This window comes from Podarcis raffonei, chromosome 18 (assembly GCF_027172205.1).
Source record: "Podarcis raffonei isolate rPodRaf1 chromosome 18, rPodRaf1.pri, whole genome shotgun sequence".
Lineage (NCBI taxonomy): Eukaryota > Metazoa > Chordata > Lepidosauria > Squamata > Lacertidae > Podarcis > Podarcis raffonei.
In genome coordinates this window covers 1910930-1937195 of record NC_070619.1, presented here as the reverse complement: position 1 = coordinate 1937195, position 26266 = coordinate 1910930, and the positions used below count along the sequence as shown (strand labels likewise).

Sequence of the window (26266 nt, the reverse complement as noted above, 5' to 3'; positions counted from 1 at the left end):
TCCCCACTGGGGTGCATCTGACTGACGACCAGGGGCAGACCTACATTCTGGGGGTCCTGGAGCTTTAACTGCCATGGTGCACCTTTGCATCCAGCAACGAGGTCTAGGCAGCTGCGAGGGCTGGGCGATATATCGATATATCACCCCAAACAGGTTTGAAGTCCATTTCGTGATACCAGTTCCATAATTTTTGAAATGGCAATATTCACGAATCATGATGTGTGTGCAATGCGAAAAGCTACCTGTTGCTTACTGTTGTAACCATTGTTTTCTCAAAACTTATCTTCTGCACCATGAAAATAAATAAAAACAGTACTAAAAATAAAAATTCACGATGCGGGGAAAACCGCGAAGCCAGCCTATGCCTCTCAATAGTTCAGTGTTCTGCCTTGGGATCCAACTCTACGATTCTGTCATGATATTTGCTAGAGAAGGTCTATTTCCTCACATGCCCTGCCTGTGAGATTCCCAATGGTACACTGTTTGGAGATTGATTGATTGATTGATTGATTGTTGATTGACCCATTTTTTTTAAAAAAGGAAATTGATTAAGCGATTTTAGAAATTTAGATTCTATGTGCTCTTAGGACGTCAAATTAGGAAAGAGACCTAGCTGGGCACCATATAAGAGGGACTTTGCTTCAAATAATTTCAATGGTAGAACAGTCTCTTTTCTATCTAAAGAATTTTTGTATAGCGAATGAGCATTGCTAGAAACATGGTCCCCATGCGCTTTTCTGCAATTGATGTCCTTTGCTTTGATACTGGTCATTGACCGTAATAAAACGACTAGTACAGTGGTACCTCTGGTTGCGAACGGGATCCGTTCTGGAGCCCTGTTCGCAACATGAGCAGAACGCAACCCTCGTCTGCGCGTGCCGCGGGTTGAGATTCACTGAAGTAAACGTAACAAGCGGTATGACTGTACTTGATTAAGTGATTTATACATTCTTTTGAAAATAATTAAAGCACGCTCTTGCTTGGGATTCTTCCCCCTGCCCGCCAGCCCTGGGGCACCTCCTTCTCCTCAACCCCCACCCCTGGACTGCCAACCTACTATTGATGAAGTTGTGCTCCTCCCATGAATGGATGCTGGTCAGGTGACCCGACCGGTGGCGGCAATCCCTCTCTGCGTCCTCCCAGGAGCGTCGGTGGGCAAAGTAGCGGTAGCAGTGGCCCTGGAACTTGTTCCAGTTGTGGTCGCAGCCCTCCGTGTCTGAGCGGGAGAGAAAGGAGAGTGAGAATCGGCAGAGGAGCCCTGAGAGTTGACACTCGTCTAAGGCGAAGCGTGGGCACCCTGTGGGCGATTAGAGGAGGGAGCGTGGGAAGGGGGGAAACTTCTTCTTCTTCTTCTTGATTAAAATATGTATTATTATTAAATAAATTTAGCTGCGCTGATAAAAAGACAGTTGGAAAAATATATATTAACAAAGCTGTATTCGACGGATGAAAGTATAAGATGTTTCACATAATTGAGAATTGTGGACTCAGGGACAAAGAATTATGAAGCGTTAAAATTGAGATGTGGAAATTATGGAAACAACGAGGAGAAGCAGGAATAAGGTGTGGAGATTTGCTTCAGAGATCCCGACTGTGGGGAGCTCCGAAAAATTAATAAATATATTTTGGACTATAATTTGGTCTTCTTTTATTTTAGTTTTTTATTTTAATTGGAGTGTTATGATTGGATATATTAACTGGATGTTTTTTACTGGAAAATCAATAAAAATGATTTTTAAAAAATATTAATTAAATTTGACATTTGCAACAAACGTCAATTTCACCGTAGGCTGGCTTCTGATGCTCAAGGAAGGTGAGAAGCAGGGCAGGTGAGGGGGCGTGGCTTAGGGAGAAGGGGTGTGGCCTGTGGCCAGGAAGTATGGCCTGGAGAGAGGGGCTGGGGGCCGTGTGCTTATCCTGAAAAGAAAATTTCCACACCAAATGAAGTGGACAGTGAAGCTGGCATGCGAAGCCCTTCCTATAATTTTGAAGGAAAATGTCACCAGTCTACTTTAACTGCAATGCTTCTGCAGCCAGCCATTTCTTAGGAAATACAGGGAGTGTTGATTCCTTTATTGCACTGTCTACTCAGAAATAAGTCCCACTGTATTCAATAGAGCTTGCTCCCAGGTAACTGCGTCAAGACTGGGCAGCCTTACACTGTGATCCTAAGCATTTTTACTCATAACTAAGTACCATTAAGTTCAATAGAATTGACTGTCTGAGCATTCTCACAGTTTCCATTATTATTATTATTATTCATAGAATCATAGAATCATAGAGTTGGAAGAGACCCCAAGGGCCATCGAGTCCAACCCCCTGCCAAGCAGGAAACACCATCAGAGCACTCCTGACATATGGTTGTCAAGCCTCTGCTTAAAGACCTCCAAAGAAGGAGACTCCACCACACTCCTTGGCAGCAAATTCCACTGTCGAACAGCTCTTACTGTCAGGAAGTTCTTCCTAATGTTTAGGTGGAATCTTCTTTCCTTATTATAGTAATTATAGTAATTATTATTACTATATATAATAATTATTACTATTACTACTACTACTACTACTACTACTACTACTACTACTACTATTATTCTGCCTTTTTCCCTGACAGGGCCCCAAGGCAGCTTACTAGCCAAAATCTTATTTCATTCCATTTATCTGTGGAAGGTGTTGATCCCTTCCCTCCCACATTTTCCCTGTACAACACAAGGTGACCTATGTTGATGTGCATATGACGTCTATGTGTGCAACAAGATCAAACCATAGCTGTCAACTTTTTCCTTTTCTTAAGGGAAATTCCCTTATTCCGAATAGGATTCCTCGCAAGAAAAGGGGAAATTTGACAGCTATGGATCAAACACGGGAGAAGCTTCCTGGTGTAGAATAGGATGCCCCTATTTTCATGGAAGAGAGGCTGGGGCAGAGGGAAGGGGCTCCCCGCTCTCACCTCGGTCGCAGAGGCTACCTCCGTAGCTGGGCAGGCAAAGGCAGACGAAGGAATTGATCTCATCAATGCAGGTTCCTCCGTTCTGGCAGGGGCTGGACAAGCAGTCGTCAATATCTGTATGGGGAGGAGGAAAGAGGAGACCCATTTTAGAGGGGGGCTGGCCTTGAGAGAAGGGGTGTGTCCCACACAGAGCCCCAGTGGCCATGCATTTGTGGCTCCCCCCTCTGGTCTAACTGCAACTTTAAAAACAAAGCTAAGGTCCTAGACCTCATTATTGTGATTTTGAACAGCAACACAGGGAGCTGCCTTCTACTGAGCGAGAGGGGGTGCAGCCTGATGGGAATCCAGTGAGGGCCACTCGGCGAGGCTGTGAGAGCCGCAACTGGGATCCTGGCCCTGAGGCACTCCACCCCTGATGTAAACCTCTGCCACCCTGAAGCTGCCTTTTGACTCTGACCATTGGTCCAGCCAGCCTGCGGCCATACAGATGGCCATCTGTCATGGATGCTTCAGTTTGGATTCCTGCATTGCAGGGGGTGGCCTAGATGACCTTTGGAGTCCCTTCCAACTCTACAAGTCTATGATTCTAAGACTCTAACAGATCCCACTGGTCTCGGGGAAAGAGAGGTCACTTCCTATCTTCTTAGCATAGAATCATAGAATTGTAGAGGGACCACGAGGGTCATCGAGTCCAACAGAAATCTTTTGACCAACTGGGGCTCAAACCAACCATCTCAAGATTCAGTCAGACTGCTGCCCCAGAGAGCCTGTGAGCCACAGCAGCCTGGCAGGAGGGGTGGGTGTGTGGCCCTCCACACCTCTCTATCTGGCCCTTGAGGCCACCTCCATGGACCGGGTTCCCTGTAACCCTGGAAAGAGGCAGGCCTCCTGCCCCTGTCTCGTGCGAAGTGTGTGATCTTTCGCACGTCCGTCAGGTGTGCGTGGGTGGCCCTAGATGTGCTGGTGCATCAGAAAAGCAGCATTGTGAGAGCCTTAATTCTCCTCTTTGGATGCAGCTGGCTGCCTCCTGTCAAAGCCCAGATGGGCTCTGAGCTCAAAGCTGTCCTCCAGATGCACAGCCGCCTCCTCCTTTCTTGTGTTCACAGCCTCACACGGCATTAAATGAGCACATCAGGAGAGCCTGCAGGATCAGGCCAGCGGCCCATCTGGTCCAGCAGCCTCTTCTCACAGTGGTCAGCCAAAGGCCTTTTCGTTTATCTGTCCTGAATTTTCCAGCACGCAGCTTCAAAATCATGGGATGATAGAATTATTGGAAGGGGCCACGAGGGTCATCTGGCCCACCCCCCTGCTATGCAGGAATCTTTCGCCCAGATGCCTTTTCCCTCTAAAGGGACACCCTTCCTCAGAGTGGACCCACCGAAATTTAGCAGCAGCAGCAGCTGGGTGTCGCCTGGAAGATGGAGCAAGCTTGTTTTCTCCTGCTCTGGAGGGTAGGACTCGAACCCACGACTTCAAGTTACAAGAAAGGAGATTCTAGCTAAACATCAGGAAAAACTTTCTAACAGTATGAGCCTTCCTCAGGAGGTTTTTAAGCAGAGGTTGGGCGGCCGTCTGTCATGGATGCTTTAGCTGAGATTCCTGTATTCCAGGGGGTTGGACTAGATGACTCTTGGGGTCCCTTCCAACCAGTGCCAGATTTACATATAAGCTAAACAAGCTATAGCTTAGGGCCCCTCTCTTGGGGCCCCCCCAAAAAATTAAAGGAAAAAAACCTGGATGTACATTTCCAAAATATAAGATAAAAAACAAATAAAATAAAACCTACATACAGCAACAGTGTTTTGTGTTGTGTAGGCTTCTATTTGTTATGTGCAAATGACTTTAGATACCTATGTGGTCCATAAATTACCATATAGCATATATTCAACACAAAAAACAGTGACAATTTGTTGTTGACACAGGACAGCTGGACATATCAAGGGCCCCATTATCTTCAGGAGCTGAGGGCCTCACCAAACCTAAATCCGGCCCTGCTTACAACTCTTCTGCAATTCTATGATTTCGTTTGTACCCACTACCCCTGCTGAAAAGCCCTCTTTTATCCATCTGTTGAGAGAGATGGGTCCTTCCCTCCAGCGGTTAGAAAGCTGTCAGCCCGCAGCACCCGAGTTTGCTGTTAGAGGGAGGTGACAATCACACACAATCACACAAAAACACACACAGTGGCTAAATGTGAGCAGATTTCAGGTTTGAGTCTCACATTGGGCAAAAGATTTCTGGGATGTGAAACACAAGAGCAGTCAAGTACAACATTCCTAGAGTGAAAATGTTTACACATGGGGAGAAATGTTTGTCCAGCCAGAAGGTCAACTTCCTGTTTCCTTCTGGGCTGGGACAAACTTCCTCTGCATGTGACCAGAGGTGTGTGTGGCCTCACCTGTGCAGGTAACGACAAAAGCACAGGGCAGGGCAGCCATCTGCTTAGCCAAAGATGCTCTCTTGGCCTCCAGTCAAGAGAGGACAAAGGGATAGTTTCCAGGTGTCTGTTACTTTTCTAAGCTAAGTCTGCCTTCTGTGATCCGATTGTGAACAGAATGTGAGTAAACTCTTTTTATACTTTTAAAGAAGACTGTGTTGTGTCTTATCTTTTATGGGGGAATAAGGGGAAAACACCAGAACAGTTATTATAGAGGCTTTAGCGAGCCTGAGCAAACGCATCCGCTGTGAGTTTCAAAGGGGGAATGTTAGTCTGCTAAAATTGTGAACTTGTTAACACAAGTTGGAAAGGCTATAATCAAACAATATATCCTCTCCTGCATCCCTGAATATTCCCACAAGATTCATGCATTTCAGGGGGCTGGACCAGATGACCCTCCTGGTCCCTTCCAACTCTTCTAGGATTCTAGATCCTCCCTCCCCTAGCACCCATTCACCTATTTCGCAGTTCTCTCCCGTGAACCCCCGGGGGCAGCTGCAGGTGGAGAGGTTTCCGCTGGACTGGCAGGTGCCCCCGTGCAAACAGGGGTCGTTGTCGCAGGGGTCAGTTTCAGCTGCAAGGGGGGGGGGAGGAGGAGGAAGAAGAGACAGGGAGGAAAGCAGTAAGATCAGGCCATACCAAATTCTGCGCCTTTGTAAAATCAGGATGCAAAAGGAGAAACATCTCTGCATAATCTCGCTTTGCATAATCCACTCTGCTTCTGCTAATCGCCAAACAGGGGCCAGGAGAAAAAGCTGCATATTATTACTCTGAACACTGAGTTTCCGCATACAGAGCCCAGTATTCATCAGGCATTGTCTTTTCAAGCAAAGCTTAAGGAGACTGGAATTTCCCAGCAGGATCATACCAAAGGCAGACCCTCCCAGTGTCCCTATTTTCCAGGGACGTCCCTATTTCCATCTGAGAAGGGTTGGAAGCTATGGAGTTATGTGACCTCCGAACCAAGGAGATGAGTTAACCAAACAACCTTTCGAAGACATCTGAAAGCAGCCCTGGATAGGAAAGTTTTTGATGTTTGCTTTTTAATGTTTTTATATATATTGGAAGCTGCGCAGAGTGGCTGAGGCAACCCAGTCCCACAGGCAGGGTATATTATTATTATTATTATTATTATTATTATTATTGGTAAAGGGACCCCTGACCATTAGGTCCAGTCCTGACTGACTCTGTTCTTGCGGTGCTCATCTCGCTTTATCGGCCGAGGGAGCCGGCATACAGCTTCTGGGTCATGTGGCCAGCAGGACTAAGCCGCTTCTGGCAAACCAGAGCAGCGCACAGAAACACCATTTACCTTCCCGCTGGAGCGGTACCTATTTATCTACTTGCACTTTGACGTGCTTTCAAACTGCTAGGTTGGCAGGAGCAGGGACCGAGCAACGGGAGCTCACCCTGTCGTGGGGATTCGAACCGCCGACCTTCTGATCAGCAAGTCCTAGGCTCTGTGGTTTAACCCACAGCGCCACCTGCGTCCCATTATTATTATTATTATTATTATTATTATTATTATTATTATTATTATTAACATCCTTTTTTTTCATTGGAGGCATGTTGGAGGGTATGCCATAGGCCTGATCTAGCAGACTCTTCTTAGGTCTGTAAATCAGCCGGTCATAATGACCCATTCTAACGAGGCAGTTTGCACCGTTTAATCCCCATTTAACGATTTCCACACTCCTCGCTTGGCTCGGAAATCGTGGGACTCAGCCAATAAATCAGGGGTCTTGGAAGCCGACTGAGAGTCCCCTGCCTCTCCCCTTGTGCTGGAAACATGTTCGGGGGGCCAAAGACGGGTATCCCCTCCCTCCTACAATTAGCGAGGCCCCTCTTTCAAACGGTCTCCGGGGAAACAGGTCAGCAATCCTCTTTTTCAAGAAAGCTAGAGAGAAGGACCCGTGTGGGTGTTTGAGCAGTTGCCAGGAATCGCAGGCGTCGTGATCACCTCTCTGAAGCAAAGGCTGCGTGTTGAAAGCACCTTTCATCTTCCGAGTGGCACTTAAGCAGCTGGAGAGGACCAGGCTCCCTCTCTGCACATTCCAGCACAAGAAATAACCATTAAAAAGCCATTGGCGCAGGAGCCGCTCTCTTATCTGAAGAAGACGCCTTCAGTAGAGTCAGCCTATCGATTCTCAGGCAGCCCGCAGTGGGGGCGAGGGGGGACCTTTTTATGTCTGAGCACCACATTCCCTCCAGGCTCCCAGGATGTTTCCCAGCACAACCCAAAGTGCTGGTGCTGACATTTAAAGCCTTCAACAGCCTCGGCCCTGTAGACCTGAATGAGCGTCTCCACCCCCATCATCCAGCCTGGACACTGAGGTCCATTTCCAAGGGCCTTCTGGTGGTTCCCTCATTGCAAGAAGTGAAGCTACCGGGAACCAGGCAGAGGGCCTTCTTGGTGGTGGTGCCCTCCCTATGGAATGCACTCCCGTCAGATGTCAAGGAAATAAGCAACTTTCTGACTTTTAGAAGACATCAGAAGGCAGCCCTGTATTGGGAAGGGTTTGAGGTTTTATTATGCTTTTGCATATGCTGGAAGCCAACCAGAGTGGCTGGGGCAACCCAGTTAGCAATGCTTCTTTATCCGTGTTTCTGGAAACTGTAGGAGGAGACAGGACTCTTGTGCTCAGATCCTGATTGCGAGTTTCCCACAGGCATCTGGTCAGTCACTGAGAGAACAGGAAGCTGGACTAAATGAGCCACTGCCTCATCTAGCTCATTCTTCTCTTCTTATGTGATGAGTGCAGCAGGGGCCCTGCCACTCCGCTACAGCCATTTCCTTCAAAAATAAATCAAGATTCCAGCCCTCATTGTTTTGACTCACAGGCTGTGTGCTCTCGTGCTCTGGTCCTGCTTGGGGATTTCCTGTGGGGACTGCCCACTGTGAGGAGACAGGATGCCACCGGCCTGATCCATACTTTCCAACACTTTTCCGATGACAATCGGGGAAATTGTATTCCATGCCTTCCAACATTTTTCTGATGGCAATAAGGATGTCCTAAGGGATGCGGGTGGCGCTGTGGGTTAAACCACAGAGCCTAGGACTTGCTGATCAGAAGGTCGGTGGTTCGAATCCCTGTGACGGGGTGAGCTCCCGTTGCTGTATGCCGGCTCCCTCGGCCAATAAAGCAAGATGAGCGCCGCAACCCCAGAGTCGGCCATGACTGGACCAAATGGTCAGGGGTCCCTTTACCTTTACCTTTAAGGAAAAAGAGGCCACTCCGGAATCAGAAAGCAGGACAGCTTCTGTAAATCCTGGACTGTCCCTGGGAAAGAGGGGCACTTGGAGGGTCTGGGATCCAGGAGGGCTCTCCTCATGCTCTCACATTAATAATTCTCCTTTGCTGTTACTGAATGTGCAGGAGTCCTGTCCCACTTTGTCTGTGTGTCTGGGTGCGCCAGTGCGCTGATGATATTATTTTCGCTGGAGATATTATTTTTCCACGTCCATTTGTAGCCCCAGGAGCGCTATTTAATATTAACTTGGTTGGTTTTTAAATTCCTGCCTCTGTGTTCTTCCCCCACCCCTCCAAAAGTCTATTTGCTTTCCCCATTCCTTCGTGAAAGACTTCAAAGGCTGTGTAGCAAAGCCTTTGCCGCCAGGACACTTCCACGCCGACTATTCTGATGCGCGGAGGCGGGTGATGAATATTGGATTGGAAGCTTCCCTAAGGGGTGTGTGGAGAGCTTGGGGTGGCAGGAAGGGAGGAAATAAAGAAATCAAAGGTGGTTCCTGACAGCCCATACAGACCCTCCAAGTGCCCCTATTTTCCAGGGACAGTCCTGGACTTACAGAAGCCATCCCTGTTTCGGATTTGAAAAGGTCCCGCTTTTCCTTAGGACGTCCCTAGTTTCATCCAAGAAATGTTGGAGGGTCTGGAGTTCTGTGACCCCCGAGCCAAGGAGGTAAGTAACTAGACAACCTTTAGGAGACATCTGAAGGCAGCCCTGCATAGGGAAGTTTTTAAATGTTTCATGTTTTATTATGTTTTTATATACATTGGAAGCTGCCCAGAGTGGCTGGGGCAACCCAGTCAGAGGAGCGGGGTATAAAGAATAAAATTATTGCGATTATTATTATAGAATAGAATGTCCCTATTTTCACTGGAGAAATGTTGGAGGGTATGTTCTCCCCCCCCCCTCCATCTCTTCCTCACAAGAGCCCTGTGAGGTAGGTTTGGAAGAGCAGCAGCAACTGGCTCTCAGGGTCACTCAGTGGACTTCTTGGCTGAGCAGGGACTTGAACCCTGGTCTCCCCCAGGTCTAACCACTACTACACATTACTGTATTTTATGTGAACTGCTTAGGGGTTTTTCAGGGGGTTGGACTAGATGACCCTCGTGGCTCCTCCCATCATTATGATTCTATGATATTAGCCAGGCTTAAAAAGGTAAAGGGACCCCTGACCGTTAGGTCCAGGTGGGAATGACTCTGGGGTTGCGGCGCTCATCTCGCTTTATTGGCCAAGGGAGCCGGCGTACAGCTTCCGGGTCACGTGGCCAGCATGACTAAGCCGCTTCTGGCAAACCAGAGCAGCGCACGGAAACGCCGTTCACCTTCCCGCCAGAGTGGTACCTATTTATCTACTTGCACTTTGACATGCTTCTGAACTGCTAGGTTGGCGGGAGCAGGGACCGAGCAACGGGAGCTCATTGCAGGGATTCAAACCCTTGACCTTCTTATCTGCAAGCCCTAGGCTCAGTGGTTTAGACCACAGCGCCAACCGTGTGCCAGGCTTACCAGAGTTCAAAACCCCCAGCACCTCCCTCACCTGCCCAAATGTTTTCTGGGTGGCAAGAAACTCACCAAGCACGGTGGCATTGACCTCCCCAATCCACGCCAGGCCCTCCACCTCCTTGGCTGCAGACACGTCGCCTCCTTTCTCCTCTCCACTTCCCCCGTCAGACTCCATCGGAAGGATCTGCCCCGGGGCAGTGGGGAGGTAGCTCTCGCTCTCTTTCCCAGTTATGATGCCATCGCTGGGATAAACAGGCAGCTCAGAGGTGTCGAAATTGTGGTGTGCAGGTTCTGATGTGCTCCAGGGAGGCGAGGGAGACTCAGGCGTCCCCCGAGATGCCAAGTCCTCGCCGTCTTCTGATCCTTTCGGGAGGAACCCAGGAGGGATCAAATCACGGGCTGTACTGTGGCTGGGAGTTCCAGTGGTGCCTTTGCCTTGCTGGGGGCCAGAGCTACTCCCTACCAAGCTGACGGCTTCTGGGACTGGGGATCGGTCTGCCACGGCATCATCAAAGTGACCATTCATGCTCGGAGTTATGACCTCCCAGCGGTCTTCTGCTTTGGATAGATTCAGGACCTTGGTGACGGCCGGTCCGTCCACCAGCCCTGAGCTTGCCCTCCCTTTGATTTCCATTGTGGCGGCTTCCTCGCCCCCCACCGCCCCCCAAGCATCAGCCTCCCCAGAAATCAGCCGTGCCACTAGCGGGTAGTCATTGGCGGCCATTGGGGAAGGGATGTCCTCTGCCGAGAGGGTGACGGCTTCTTCTCCTCTCAGCTCAGCCAGTGCCACCTCTGAATGCTGGGTGGTTTCTTGCAAGACGGGGTCTTCTCCTGCTGTGTCTTCCTGTTTCTCTGATCGTTCTGGAACCACCCTGGGCAAGTCTTGCCCAGCTTCCTCCAAGCCAGGGAGCTCCTCTGCAAAACTCACAGCCCTGGCATGGCTTTCTCGGAAGTCGTAATCCGACTCTCCACTCGCCTCATCGGCCCGGGACTCATTCTTCAGAGGAGTGGTTGGCGTGACATCGCCGTTTCCAGAGAAGATCTCCTCGATCTCCCCAGGCTTAGTGATCCCTTGAGGGTAGTCTCCCCGGATGCTGGTACCCATGACAGAGCCTTCCAGAGCATCGTCTGTTGTCATGGCAACTGCCTCCAGACGGTGCAATGGCCCATTGGGTGTGGCTGGCGAGGAGGCATCAGGGTGCTCATCAGAAGTTGGCCGTTCCTGGCTCTCTGGCACAGAGGCCTCCTCGTGTCCCTGGGTGGTCTTTTCAGAACTGGGGTCCTCCAGGAAGTCCGAAGCAGGGGAGAAGGTCATTTCTGGGTGGCCTCGATGCTCAGGTGGTGCTAACCCTGGGAGCAAAGACAGGGGATAGAAGTTTATAAAATTATGCATTGATAGAGGAAAGCTAAGGGTTTCTGGGAAATGATATACAATGAATTGAAAAAGATCTTTGAATTGACCAGTCCCGAAAAACCCAAAGCCTTTTTATTGGGGATAATAGAACGGAGGTTCCCAAAAAGCTGACCAACCTTTTTATGTATGCGACAACTGCAGCTAGGACTTTACATGCACAGCAATGGAAAGGCAAAGAGATTCCAGTTAAGGAAGAATGGTTTATAAAACTGGTGGACTGTGCAGAAATGGTGAAACCGACTGCTAAAATAAGAGGACAAAAGAATGATATTTTCATAGAAGAATGAAAGCCATTGGTAGACTACCTATCAAATTATCTTCCTTATATGATATCATATGCAGGATTTGGGATATGAGCAATGGAAAAATAGAGAATGGATTTTGGGGGCTTAGAAAATAAATGCAGGTGTGTTCTAATGCAGCTGTTAAGGGGGAATAAAAAAACTAGGGAAGGAGGGGTGGGAAGTCAAGAAGAAAATGAGCAGCAAAAAACCACAATATATGTGATTGCAGGTATGTAATAATTTGGAAGATTTAATTTAAAAATTATAAAAAAGAGGAAAGTTTTCCTCTATCTCTCATAACACTAGAACCTCATTGAATGAGGCTGAATGTTTGGACCCCATCAGTGAGGCTGAGAGGGGGGTCTTTTTTCTGGGCAGCCCAGGACCTCCAGACACACTGCCCAGGCTTGAGCCCCGGGGAGGTCTGACTTCACCCCTGGAGGCACACTCCATTGTCTCTCAAGAAATGGATGCCAGCAACAGCAGTGTATTATTATTATTATTATTAGTATTAGTATTAGTATTAGTATTAGTATTAGTATTATATTATGCCCTTAATGTTGCACACCACCATGGGATCTTTGGATAAAGGGTGGTATATAAATTGAATAAGTAAATAAATTCTTAAGACATATGCATAATAAAAAAAGGAGAATAAATAGAACACACCAAATTTCCCCCACTGAACATGGCCTCTTCCTTTCTGACCTTCTCTGCTTCCCCCCTGCCACACGCCAGCCACCCGTTTGTCCGTGGTACAGTCACAAAAGGCTCCCGCCACGATTGATGCAAGGGAGCGTTCTGGAGTGGTTGCCGTGGCAACTGCCTCCTCATTAGCAGGCTGCTCCTGGCTGCTGAGGTCCTCTTCTGCTCCAGGGGGCGGGGAATTAAGAGATAGCATCCTTAGAGGGGTTATTTTTTTGGTTGTTGTTCCTATGCACCACAGGTGCAGGTGATGGAGCCCTCAGATCCAGGGGTCCAACATGGACCCCAATTCTCTTTTTTGGGCTCACACACCCTGCCGGCCTTGCTTTGCAGCTTCAGACCGCCTCCCCCTCCAAGTGCCCCTATTTTCTGGGTTGCCCAGAGTAGCTGGGGCAGCCCAGTCAGTGGGGGGAATTAATAATATTTATTGTTATTATTATTATTATGAAATAGAACAGGGATCAACAACCTTTTTCAGCAGGGGGCTGGTCCACTGTCCCTCAGACCTTGTGGAGGGCCGGACTATATTTTGAAAAAAACATATGAACAAATTCCTATGCCCCACAAATAACCCAGAGATAAAATAATAAAAGCACACATTCTGCTCATGTAAATACACTAGGCAGGCCCCACAAATAACCCAGAGGTGCATTTTAAATAAAAGGACACATTCTACTCATGTAAAAACACGCTGATTCCCAGACCGTCTGTGGGCCGGATTTAGAAGGCGATTGGGCTGCATCCGGCCCCCGGGCCTTAGTTTGCCTACCCATGGAATAGAATGTCCCTCTTTTCATCAGAGAAATTGGGGGGGGGGTGCAGCTGCCCTGACATCTTCTGCCTGACTGGGTAAGTGTCCTCAAACTCTGGTGATGCCTTTTGCTCGTGAACCGAGAATTTTGTGTGTGTGTGTGTGTGTGTGTGTGCGCAGCTGAAATAGTTACCAAAAAAAAAAGTATGATTGTTGCACGGCTGGAATCAAATAATCATAGAGTTGGCAAGTCCCCTGAGGTTCATCTAATCTTCCAGCAAAAGCGGCCGACTTCACAAAGTTAAAAATGAGCCCCCGTTGCCAAGCCTTGTTCTTTTGCCTCTAGCTCCTCCATCAACCACCTGGCCTTCAGAAGGTTTTGGAGAAAGAGAGAGCAGCAGCCTCCGGAGTGGAAACGCTTCTGCTAAATGGTGGGAGATAAGCCCTATGGAACTCCCTTCCACAGGATGGCCACCGCCCCAGACAGCTTTAAAAGAGGGTTAAAAGAATTCCTGGAGGAGAGGGCCTGGTGGCTAGACTCCACCTCCACAGCTGCAGGCAGAAATGCTTCCGCAGTCCCAGTTGCTGAAACTGCAGGAGTGGGAGAGACTCTTGTGCTTGGGTCCTGCTTGGGGGGGCTTCCCATTTGGGGTATCTGGCTGGACAGGATGCTGCACAAGATAAGTCTCCTTTGCAGATATGTCTCACCCCTTTTACAAGCCCTGAAACAATCACACAGGCAGCTGGAGCAATATTCCCTCCTTGCCCAGCAAAGGACTGGAATCCAGGTAATCTTTCATACCCCTGACTTGGAAGGGCTGTAAAACCTCCTGGCTCAGGGTTGGAGCTGTGTTTGGAGACAGACAATCTCACTGGTCTCTAAGGTGCTACTGGACCATTTTTTATTTTTATTTTTATTTTGACTGCGTCAGACCAACACAGCTACCTACATACGTGAATCTAGAATCATTGCAAGGTGTGAGACTTTCCTGAATGCTCCCTGCTTGATTTCTCTCTTTCCCTTTCTGATCCTAGAGAATTTTGCACTTCTCACCTAGACCATTTCCCACACATCTTGACTCCCCACCCTGACTTCTCGCCGCCTGGCTACTTTCTCTTAATTTGAGAGCCATCGCCTGGGACAATTTGGCAAATTCTCCACATAACCCTGAGTGTCAAAATTATGCATATTTGCAAAATAACTCCGCCTGCAGAGACCACACACACATACATACGCTTCTTCCTTAATTGGCTTTAAGGCTTTTTTTTCTGAGCGGAAATTATGCATAAGTGCATCCCATCAAGATGCAAACATGCTCTAATTGGCATAGAATGCCCACTTTGTGCCTTGTGGATTGCGGGCGTTTTGAAGGTGATGGCAGGTCTTTTGGGGGAGGGGGGAGAGAGGGAGGAGGAAATGACAGGCTCAGCACTGGGAGATTCTGGGGTGATAAAGGGTAGGCAGAGGGCAAGGCGGATGAAGGGGAGTCTTGACTATTATGGGATGCCTCCACAGAAGCTAATAACATTTCAGCCCTGCAAAATTGAACATGGGGGATTCATCAGGTGGATGTATTATGAGAAGTCTTCCTGAATTACTATAAATTAGCGCAGTGCCACAAATGTTTCGTTTAAGGATGTCAGAAGAGCCACGCAGTGGCAGGATAAGGCCAGTGGCCCACCCAGCTGTTGAATCATAGAGTTGTTGAGTTGGAGGGGACCCTGAGGGTGACCCCGGAAATGATCTCTTTCAGCTTCTGCCTTCTGGAAGAAGGTACAAGGTTATAAAGACTAGGACTAGCCACCTGAGAAACAATTTCTATTCAAATGCGATTTTGGTTTTAAACGCAGTGTAAGGTAGTCTCTGTGGGAGTATATTGTATTTAATTATGGGGTATCAGAGTTTTTTGGGGGGCTAACCAGGCTGGGATAGCTGGGATAGCAGGCTTGTTGGTTTTTGAATGTCTGATGTAGATTCTTTCAATTTCGTTGTTCTGTATGGGACAATGGCAATAAAGATTATCATATCATATCCATGCAGGAATCTCAGCTAAAGCGTCCATGACAGGCGGCCTTCCAGCTTCTAGCATCCTGTCCTCATGGTGGCCAACCAGTTGCCCCAAAGGGAAGCCCACAAATAGGATGTGAGAGCAAATAGTCTTCACCCATTCTTGTTCTCCACTGCTCTGCGGTAGACCAGCTCTGCCCATGGAGGCTCCATTTAGAAATCGTAAGAAACTAAGAAGAGCCCTGCAGCCATCTGGTCCAGTGTCCTGTTATCATAGCAGCCAGCCAAATGCTCCAGCGGGAAATCCCCCAGGACCCAGCACAAGAGCCCTTTGCCCTCCTGCAGGTCCCACTTTTGCAGGAGAAAGGGGCTACGATGAAAGGGGATGACAGATTTTAGGCATCCATTGGCATTATCACAGGTTCTTCCTGCCCTGGGGGTCCAGGGGGCATAGGTTTACCCCTGGGGTAGATCAGGCCAAGATAGCAACAGAGAGAGGATAACCTGGTGGGAGACGGAGTGGGATAGCAGCTAGGGGGTCAGGCTAGGACCCCCCTCCGCCACGGAAGCTCCCTGGGCAATCTTGAGGATAATAATAATAATAATAATAATAATAATAATAATAATAATAATAAAATTATTTATACCCCGCCCACCCCGGCCAGAGCCGGGCTCAGGACGGCTAACACCAGTAGAATTACAGTAAAAACATAATAGGAAAAAAACAAATTTAAAATGCAGGTTAAAATGCAATTTAATGCAGCCTCATTTTAAAAGTAGCCCATTGATCAAAACCATAAAGGGAGGGAAACATAAGGGTCAGACTGAGTCCAAACCAAAGGCCAGGCGGAACAGCTCTGTTTTGCAGGCCCTGCGGAAAGATGTCAAGTCTCGCAGGGCCCTAGTCTCTTGGGACAGAACGTTCCACCAAGTCGAGGCCAGTACTGAAAAGGCCCTGGCCCTAGCTGAGACCAATCTAACCACCTTGCGACTTGTGACCTCCAAAATGTTGTCATTTGTGGACCTTAAGGTCCACCGTGGGGCAGACCAGGAGAGGTGGGACCATAGCTACGTGGGTACGTGATGATGGTTTGTACCCCACCTATCTGACTGGGTTGCTCCAGCCACCCTGGTCAGCTTCCTCACAGGGCTGTTGTGAGGTGGCAAGGATGAACCATGCACACGTCACCTTGAATGTGACTCACTGCACCTTCAGAGCACAAGCTCTGGGTTTGACTGAAATGAAAACAGATCTGGAGATTTGCTTACCATTCCCTTCCACTTCGTTGGAGAAGGCGTAGATCACCCCGCCCCGTAGGGCAGAGGCAGGGCTCGGTGCCTCCCTCGCGGTGGCCTCGATGGAGTTGTCTGCCATTGTGCGCACTGCCAGCGCCAGGACAGAGAGCGTTGTGGGCACTGCGGTGCCGTCTCCCCCGTCGATGCTCGGCTGGCTGCCGCCACTGTCTCCTTCTTCCTCTCGCCGTCTCTGGAAGTAGCGGCCGTTCAGCCCAGAGTAAATGCTCTTTCGGGTAGATTCGGGGAGGCCAGCAGGAGCCGGAGGAGCCTCAGTGCCAAAGGGGCTGTGGGTCCGGAACGGGGGCTGGGGGCTGAGTGAGCTGCTCCCTTCTGTGGTTCCATGCAGCCAAGTTGGAGAGGTTGGACGGGCAACATCCTCAGGTGGTAAGCCATCGTCAGAGTCTTCCGGAGGAGGGGACTTGGTGATGGTTTGACCGGCTTTGGCCGACTCTTTGCCAACGGTCATCTCGCCATTGCCATGCTCCTTCATCTCACCAACCGGAGTTTGGTCAGCTGTATCCAACGGATGTCCACCGTCCGCCCCACCCGGGATGGAGACGGTGAATGGTCTTGTAGATGCGGGACCTTCCAAATCCAAGGGGTTTGCCTTTGGTGCTGGTGCTGCCCTCTCCTCCCACGGATCCACAGACCCAGCCGGGAAAGCCGTCACCAGCTGGAGCTGCTCGTCTTCCTCCAGGAAGGGGACGGCGGCCTTCTGTGAGGGAGCGTAGGGATCCTTTGAGAGCTCTTTCGAGTCTCCCGACATGACGGCGTCGTCATTCTCCTTGGGGAAAAGCTCATTCAGCAGCGGCAAGTGGGAGTCGTGCTCCACCAAGACGTTCTCGATGCCTGGATCCTGGCTCCCCTCAGAGTCCTGATCCATGGGCTCCCGAGCCACCTGGCCGTGGTCGACCCCCAGTGTGGCTGGGCCTGGTTTTGTGGGCGGCTGCCAAGCTGGAAGGAGAAGAGAGGTATTAGACCGCTTGGGTTTGAGGCTGACCTTTACGCAGTGCTTTTTTTCTGGAAAAAAGGTGAGGAAATTCATCAGTGCCACCCCCACCCCCCAGGCAGAGGCTAAATGTAAGATGTGATTAATAAACTCAGCAGAAAAATACAGTGGTACCTCGGTTTAAGAACAGCCCTGTTTATGAACTATTCAGTTTACAAACTCCGCAAAACCGGAAGTAGTGTCCCGGTTTGCGAACTTTATCTTGGTTTAAGAACGGAAACTGAACGGTGGAAGGGTACCGGTGGCAGGAGGCCTCATTAGGGAAAGCGTGCCTCAGTTTAAGAACGGACTTCTGGAATGGATTAAGTTCATAAACTAAGGTACCAGTGTATACGGATTAGAAATGGCCACAACTTTACTGAGTACAGATGGATTTTAGGATCAGGTATTGGGTGTATATCCATCCCAGCCCCCCCCCCAAACAAATAATAATACTTACTTTATTTTAAAAATGTAAGGGAAGTCAGTTCCCCTGAGTTCCTGCTCAAGAATACTCCATTCTAACTTTACCAGAGCCTTAAAAAAGTTTCATCTTCCTAGCCATAATCTCCTGTCCTCTGAGGCATTTAGTGCATAAGAATTGCTATCCTGGGTCAGGCCCCAAGACCAGTGGCCCATCAGATGGTCCACTGGGAAGCCCCCAAGTGGGGATGGAGGCGACAGCCACCTCAGAACCCTCCGGTAACAGAGGGAGATTGTTCCTGAACGTGGAGGTTTCATGTGAGAACAGAAGAAGGTAAGGAAAGCCTGTTGGACCAGGCCATTGGCCCATCTAGTCCAGCGGCCTCTTCTCTCAGCGGCCAGCCAGATGCCTGTGGGGAACCAGCAAGCAGGATCCGACCACAAGAGCAAGACTCTCCCTTCCTGCAGTTCCATAAACTGGTATTCAGAAGCATTCCGGCCTCCATTGTGGAGGCAGAGCTGGGCCGATGTGGCTAGTAGCCATTGATAGCCCTCTGCTTCTCCAATCCTCTTTTAAAGCCATCCAAATTGGTGGCCATTGCTTCCTCCAGTGGGAAGGAGTTCCACAGTCTAACTCTGCGCCGTGTGAATAAGCCTTTCCTTTTATCTGCCCTGAAACTTTCAACATTCAGCTTCACTGAATGCCCATGAGTTCGAGTGTTAGGAGAGAGAGAGAGAAAAGTTCTCCACTTTCTCCAGGCCATGCAGAATTCTCCCTCTCCAAATTGATTCTTGCGTTGCAGAGGGTTGGACTAGATGACCCTTGGGGGTCCCTTTCAACTCTACGATTCTGATTCTTCCTTTTAATTAGCTGTGAGAACAGGCAAGGAGAGACGTGGAGAATAGGAAAGACGTGGATTTATGACGCTCCCCCCCTCCAGCCCCGGCTGGCTCCCCCCGATACTGCTGCTATACAAGTACAGGCACTTTGTTTTATTAAAAGGAAGGGAGTTTGGAAATGCCATTTTATGCTCTGCCTCATGCCAAGGGTGCGCTCATAAATCAGCCGGCATCGCCAAAGGCAACTTCTGCAGTCGCTTGGGCCGACGAGAAGAAAATTGCATCCCACCATCCCCTGACCACTTCCCAGCTCCAAATGCGTCTGGAATGATTGCACCTTAAATTGTGTCACCTCAGAGAGGAGTGGCTGCAGGGAGCGGGGAGACGGTGGGCTGCGGGTGGGGCCCGGCAACCCCATTGCAGCATGCAGGATTTGAGCGTGGGAATAAATAAAAATATAAATAAATTTGTATTTATACCCTGCCCTTCCCGGTTCAGGAAACCGGGCTCAGGGTGGCTAACAACAAATTTAAAGCACTTAATTGATGCAACAAAAAACAGCATAAAATACGGTATAAAACAAATATAACAATAAAATCAGAATTCAAAAATCAATTTAGGGGGAAATCCATCCAATAAACTTTAGATGATCACCAGGGCTAGCTGGCTAAATTAGTCCTATTTGGGCCAGCGAGGAGACCAGGGGAGAACCAGCTGTGGGATCCCAGAGCAGGCAATCTTCACAAAAAGGGGAGAGGGAGAGAAGGAAGGGGAACAAAAAATCAGGCCAGGTTCAAATTGAAAGCCAGGCAGAATAGTTCTGTCTTACAGGCCCTGCAGAAGGAGGTTAAATCCTGCAGGGCCCTGGTTTCATGGGACAGAGCATTCCACCAGGTCGGAGCCATCACTGAAAAGGCCCTGGCCCTGGTGGAGGATAGTCTGACTTCCTTAGGGCCCGGGACCTCTAAACTATGATTATTCATGGACCTTAAGGTCCTCTGTGGGGCAGATCAGGAGAGGCGGTCCCGTAAGTACAGGAAGTCTCTGCCTTCTCCCATCCCCTGTCTAGCAAAAGGGTTTTCATAAAATTACTCCGCTGGGAGCAGTTTGGCCTGGGGGTTCACTGATATGCGGATGATACCCAACTCTACCTCTCCTTTAAATCAGAACCAGTGAAAGTCCTGTGTGAGTGTCTGGAGGTGGTTGAAGGATGGATGGTGGTCAACAGATTGAGGTTGAATCCCAGCAAGACAGAAGTTCTGTTTCTGGGGGACAGGGGGCGGGCAGGTGTGTGTGGGGAACTCCCTGGTCTTGAATGGGGTAACTGTGCCTCTAAAGGACCAGGTGCGCAGCCTGGGGTTCATTTTTGACTCACAGCTGTCCATAGAGGCGCAGGTCAATTCTGTGTCCAAAGCAGCTGTTTACCAGCTCCATCTGAGACCCTGCGTACCTGCTCCCTGTCTTGCCAGAGTCATGAGTGCCCTGGTTATCTCCTGCTTGGACTACTGCAATGCGCTCTACCTGGGGCTACCTTGGAAGGTAACTTGGAAATGGCAGCTAATCCAGAAGGCAGCAGCCAGACTGGTGACTAAGGGTAGCTGCCGAGACCACAGAACACCGGTCCTGAAAGACCTACATTGGCTCCCAGTACGCTTCTGGGCACAATTCAGAGTGTTGGTGCTGACCTTCAAAGCCTTAAATGCCCTCAGCCCTGTATACTTGAAGGAACATCTCCACCCCCATCGTTCAGCCCAGACACTGCTGCATCTTGTGGGAGTGGAAGTGTGTGGACAAGGGCCAGCTTCCGTCTGCCCTGAATATCCTTCAAGCACCATCATTTCATTGAAAGAAGGAAAATGAAACAATGCCAAAATGACAACAGAGTTTTCAACAAAGAGCAAATCCTCTGTGCTATATTTTACATACAGTATTTGCATTTCCACTGCTCTGTGTTTTGATTTGGTCACAGCTTGCTGTGGGAAAAGTGCCATAAAACTTAAACTCAACCAATCGACCCAACCTTTGTAGCAGTAGGCATCAAACTTGGAAGCTGGATCTGGGAAGCCCGTCCGGTTTGAGAACTGGTAGACTGTCCGGACGCCAGGCTCGTCCCCTCCGCACTTCTTCCGCGGGATCCGGATAGGGTAGCGGACGCTTCCGTCGGCCAGCCATCCTGGGTCGCACTGGTCCAGCCCTTCTCTCCAAGCGAGGTACAGCTGCCCTGCAGTCGCCAGCCGAGCACCTCGGCTCAGGCAGTGCTTTTGAGCCGTCTGAAATGTCAGCCGTCCAGGGCTGGAGGCATAGAACACCTTTCCTGAAAGCAGGGAATGAAAAAAAGTTCAAATTGCATTGCTATTTTGTATACACACCACTTGACTGCTCCCCAAAATCCCCTCAAACCACTCAGAGCAGTGTGCAGAAACTTAAAGCAATAAAGTTATCAGGAAAACAGTTTGAAACATACTATTATTATGCAATGCAGAGGAATTACGATGGGAATTAGTGGAGGTAAAGCTAATTATTATTAACAATAACAATTTGAGGTTCCCTCTTGGACTTTTTGTTGGGAGAAGAAGAGAATGGTGCAGCGACACTTTGACTAAAAAGAAATGTGGTTTAACAGAAATTGGAGAAGTTGAACTGAGTCCTTTTTCTAATGTAAATTAGCAGGAGGAAAACAGAAGGAGCCCCTTCTTGTCTTTGGTGTTTCTTATCTCTCTGTCCTCCCCTCCTCTTTTTTCCTTTCTTTTCTTGTTCTCTTTCTCTCTTCTTGTCTTTTCAATTCTATTTGTCCTAGGTATTACTTGAGTGTGTCGTGAAAACTTTAGTAAAAATCAGTTTGAAATTCAATAATGATGATGATGAAAAAGAAGAATAAACATACAAAAAGTTGAAATTCCCAGACAGGTTAAAGTCCACATCAATTTCCTAAAGCATCTGGGCAGACTTGTCCAAACAAGAATGCTTTTGGCAGGCACCCAAAAGAAGGCACCTGCTTGATATCGATGGGCAACGAGTGCGGGTTCTGCCACACTAAACAATCTGAGTTGATGCACTTATATCATAGAATCATAGAGTTGGAAGAGACCCTGAGCATCATTGAGTCCAGCTCCCAGCAATGTAGGAACATGAAGCTGTCCAACGTGGGGATCAAACCCACGACCATGGCGTTACCAGCACCATGCTAAAACTGAGTTGTTACTGGCAGGTTTGCTGCTCTGGTCTCCTTTGGGAATCATAGAATCACAGAATTGCAGAGTTGGAAGAGACACCCAGCATCATCTAGCCCATCCCTCTGCAATGCAGGAATGAATGAATTGTATTATTACGGTCCCAGACCAGTTCCGGCTCACTTACAATACCAGAAAAATCATAAAACACAACAGGAATACATTGAATTGCAATTGGGTACAACAGAGACAATACAGCAGCAGTTATAAAATATATATTAAATCTTGATCACTAAAATACAACCTAAAATTGTCATTTAAAACCTTAATCATTTTGGTAGTACAGCTTGTTCCCTAAGTTTTATGTCGCACAGAATTTGGCCACCTTTAATGTGATCTCTAGATCCTTGTCACTCTATCAGGAGTTTTAGACATTGAAGTTCGGACCCATTTGGAGATTTTTGCATAGCAGGAGTGATAAATACCGAGCGTATATCCCTGTAGAAACGGCAGCATAACAAGAAGTGAGAGACAGTTTCTACCTCCCTCAAGCCGCAGGGGCAGACTCGTTCAGCGTTTACCCTCGAATCTGCCCTGCAATAAGGCAGATGGTAGCACGTTGAATCTAGCGAGGGTAAATGACCGTCTGTATTTGGGTATTTGTAATTTTGACAAATGATTTGCTGGGGTAAATCCTCTCCCATTATCTTTTATTGCTGGGTGTTTATTCATCTGGCTCACGTGGCATTGCAGTTCCATATCCCAAATTTGTTGGTGGATTATTGCTCTAGCTTTCTCATAACCTACAACTATCAGGGCCTGTGGGGAAGCAATGCAGGAATCACAGCTAATGGAGACAGCTTTCTCCTCCCTGAGTAGGTCCAATCCTCTGTTAAAGCCATCCAGGTTGGTGGCCATGACTGCTTACTGTGGCAGGGAGTTCCAGAGCTTAACTCTGTGTTGCGTGAAGAAGTCCTTTCTTTTCATCTATCCAGAATCTCACAATATCTCTTCATTGGATTCCCACGAGTTCTTCAGGCCACGAGGGAGGGAAGAGAAGCTCCTCTCCATCTACTCTCTCTCACTCATCAGTTTACAAACTTCTCTCCTCTCTCTCTCTCGTTCGCTTTTTCTTGGAACTTAAAAGCCCCAAACACTGCAGCCTTTCCAGAGTCACTCCATCCCCTTGATCATTTTGGCTGGCAGCAAAGTTGCCCAGGGTGAGGGTCCAGGGTGACCCCCGCCTTCACCCTCGGCCTGGACTGAGCTTCAGAGAGGCTTCTGCCAGACTCTGAGGTTCCTGTGTTCCTTAAACAACCATCATTACTTAAGGAACAAAGCCAAGACAGGATAAGTTACCCTTTTGTTCGATTGTTCCCTTTCTCCAGCGGAGACAAAGAGGAACTCGAGCGTGGCCGATTTATCAAAGCGATGCCTGCTTACGATTCCCCCTCCGGGATCTCGGGAGAAGCCTGCGATGGTTTTTTGATGGTGCCTTTCATTTCATTAGCAAAGCTGTCTGGGGCTGTTGAAATGGGCCGTTTCTGCTCATCGTGACTGAGGATCAACCCCAGGCAACGATCCATCAGCGTTCCCTCGGGTTTGCGTGTGTGTTTTATTTCTAAACAGGCTGAGGATTAAAATCTTCTTGGGCTGTTTTCAGAAACACGGCTTGGCTGTCTGGGAACCTTTCTTCTTGACATCCAAAAGGCAGAAAATGTCCCAAAACAGAGCAAAACTGGGCTTTGGTGTTTGATAAAGGGAGCTGCAGGTTACGGCCTCTTGGCAAATGCTGGATTAAGGGGTAGTGGTGAATCCAGACCCTCCAACATTTCTGTGGTCTAAACCACAGAGCCTAGGACTTGCCAATCAGAAGGTCGGCGGTTCGAATCCCCACGACGGGGTGAGCTCCCGTTGCTCAGTCCCTGCTCCTGCCAACCTAGCAGTTCAAAAGCACGTCAAAGTGCAAGTAGATAAATAGGCACCACTCCGGCGGGAAGGTAAACAGCATTTCTGTGCGCTGCTCTGGTTCGCCAGAAGCAGCTTAGTCATGCTGGCCACATGACCCGGAAGCTGTACGCTGGCTCCCTCAGCCAATAAAGCGAGATGATCGCCGCAACCCCAGAGTCGGTCACGACTGGACCTAATGGTCAGGGGTCCCTTTACCTTCACCTTTAAGGAAAAGCATGACATTCTGGGATCAAATAAGAAATGGGGACAGTTTCTGTAAATCCGGGGCTGTCCCTGGAAAACAGGGACACTGGGAGGGTCTGTGAATCAGAAGGTGGAATCTGCAGATAAGTCTGGGGTTTGCATTGCAATCACTGGGGCAGTGGACTGGAGTTGCGGGGTGCTACGTCCTATTGCTATACTTGCTTGTGATGAGGACGTAAGAGAAACCTGCTGGATCAGGCCCAAAGGGGGCCCATCAGGTCCAGCATCCTCTTCTCACAGAGCACCAGAGCCCTCTCCTCTCCTGCAATTCGGAAGCACTGCTGCCTGCGATTGTGGTGAGCAGCCATCCATAGCCCTTCTTCATGAATGGGTCCAATCCTATTTTAAAGCCATCCAAGTTGGTGGTCATCACTACCTCCCTGCAGAAGGGAGTTCCACAGTTTAACGCTGTGAAGTCCTTTCTTCTGTCTGCCCTGAACCTTCCAACATTCAGCTTCGTTGGGAGTCCATGAGTTCTGGCATTACGAGAAATGGTTAAAAGCTAATATCTATCCACTCCATGTATGCTTGTTTTTGAATTATTATTGTTATGCAAGAATCTTTTGCCCAATGTAGGGCTTGAACCCACGACCCTGAGATTAAGAGTCACATGATCTAGCAACTGAGCTATCCCAGGAATAGCCTGTTTCCCTTTAGGAAGGTTATTTGGCATAAACACAAAACTGTAGAGTTGAAGGGACCCTGAGGATCATCCAGTCTAACCCCCTGCAATGCAGGAATATGCAGCTGTCCCATACAGGGATTGAACCTGCAACCTTGGCGTTATTAGCACCATGGTCTAAGCAGATGAGCTATCCAGGCTAATGCTTTGGCTCTCTCTTTCTCTCTCACACACACATTTCTTCTTGAAGGAGAAATCTGGACCCATAAATTTATTTCTCTTGCATGATGCCGGAAGTTAGCCCTGAAGAGGCAGCAGTGGTCTAGTGGTTAGAGTGTCAGACTAGTAACTCAGCACCTGAAGCTCACTGGGTGACCTTGGGCCTGCCACTGCCTCTCAGCCTGGCCTACTTGACTGGGTTGTTGTTGTGGCGAGAGATCTACATGCCGCTTTGAGCTGCTAGGAGAAAAGGTATGTTATAAATGCACAAAAGAAATAATGGTAAATGAATAAGATGTCAACCCACTGAAAACAATGAGCAAGACTGCTCTGAGCAGGATTAGCTGGGAGCAAACCAGAGTAAGATTCTAGGCCTCATGGTTTTCAAGCATAATGGGTGGGCATGGTTATCTTAGAGGTCCATTAACTTCAATGGGGCTTGCTCTGGGGGGAACTCGCTTGGCGACAATGCTCTGCACCCATTGCTTGACCAAGAAACTGCATTGCAAAATTCAGAGAGGTCCGGATTTCAAAGGACGGCTGTGGTTCTGTTTCCAAAAGTTCTGGCTGCGTCTATTTCACCCCCTGCCCCGTTTGCATGGGCCATACTCACCCCGAAGCTCCTTCGAGTAGCAGTAGACATCGTAGGCCTCCCCGGCATCCCTCTCCCCATAGCTCCGGACTCCCGGGAGGGTGTTGCGATCCCCGTAGCAGCCAGGCCTTGAGAAGGTGATGGGGTACCTGTGCCAGGAAGGAGCAGGGGAGCGTTGGATGGGAGGGAAGACGGAGGGGGAGCACTGCAAGCCAGGATTCTCCCAGAATCCTTTGCCAAAGGAAAAGAGCTGGTTGGATGGAGGTCCAGCAGCCGGAATGCCTTTGAAGGGAGGGGGGAGAACAGAGCAGGGGGGCAACCCAGGGAGAGGAGGGGGAGGGGGGAATGGGGGTGGGAGGCAGGACAGGGAGCACGTATCAAAATGACTCAGCAAAGGGTCCCGATTTGTTTTCCCCTGCCTCCCTCTTGGAAGCTACGAAAGAAAGGCAGACTCTCCAATGTTTCTCTGACCAAAATAGGGGCATCCTATGTTCCTGTTCAGGAAAGTTTTTAACGTGTGATGTTGTATTGTGGTTTTTCTTCTTCTTTTTTTGCGGGGAGCTGCTCAGAGTGGCTGCGGCAACCCAGTCAGATGGGTTGGTGGCTT

At 48.9% G+C, this 26266-nt stretch overlaps 1 protein-coding gene across 1 annotated transcript in view; it reads right to left on the bottom strand.

The window, feature by feature from the left end:
- NCAN (neurocan) overlaps positions 1-26266 on the bottom strand; it is a 61070-nt gene that overhangs the window by 5949 nt on the left and 28855 nt on the right. The window contains exons 5-11 of the mRNA XM_053372330.1: positions 25681-25808; positions 20863-21156; positions 16565-17545; positions 10203-11483; positions 5839-5955; positions 2945-3058; positions 1058-1216 (exon numbers count right to left, since the gene is read on the bottom strand). Of these exons, the coding sequence (XP_053228305.1) occupies positions 1058-1216; positions 2945-3058; positions 5839-5955; positions 10203-11483; positions 16565-17545; positions 20863-21156; positions 25681-25808 (3074 nt within the window). The remainder of the gene's footprint in view (positions 1-1057; positions 1217-2944; positions 3059-5838; positions 5956-10202; positions 11484-16564; positions 17546-20862; positions 21157-25680; positions 25809-26266) is intronic.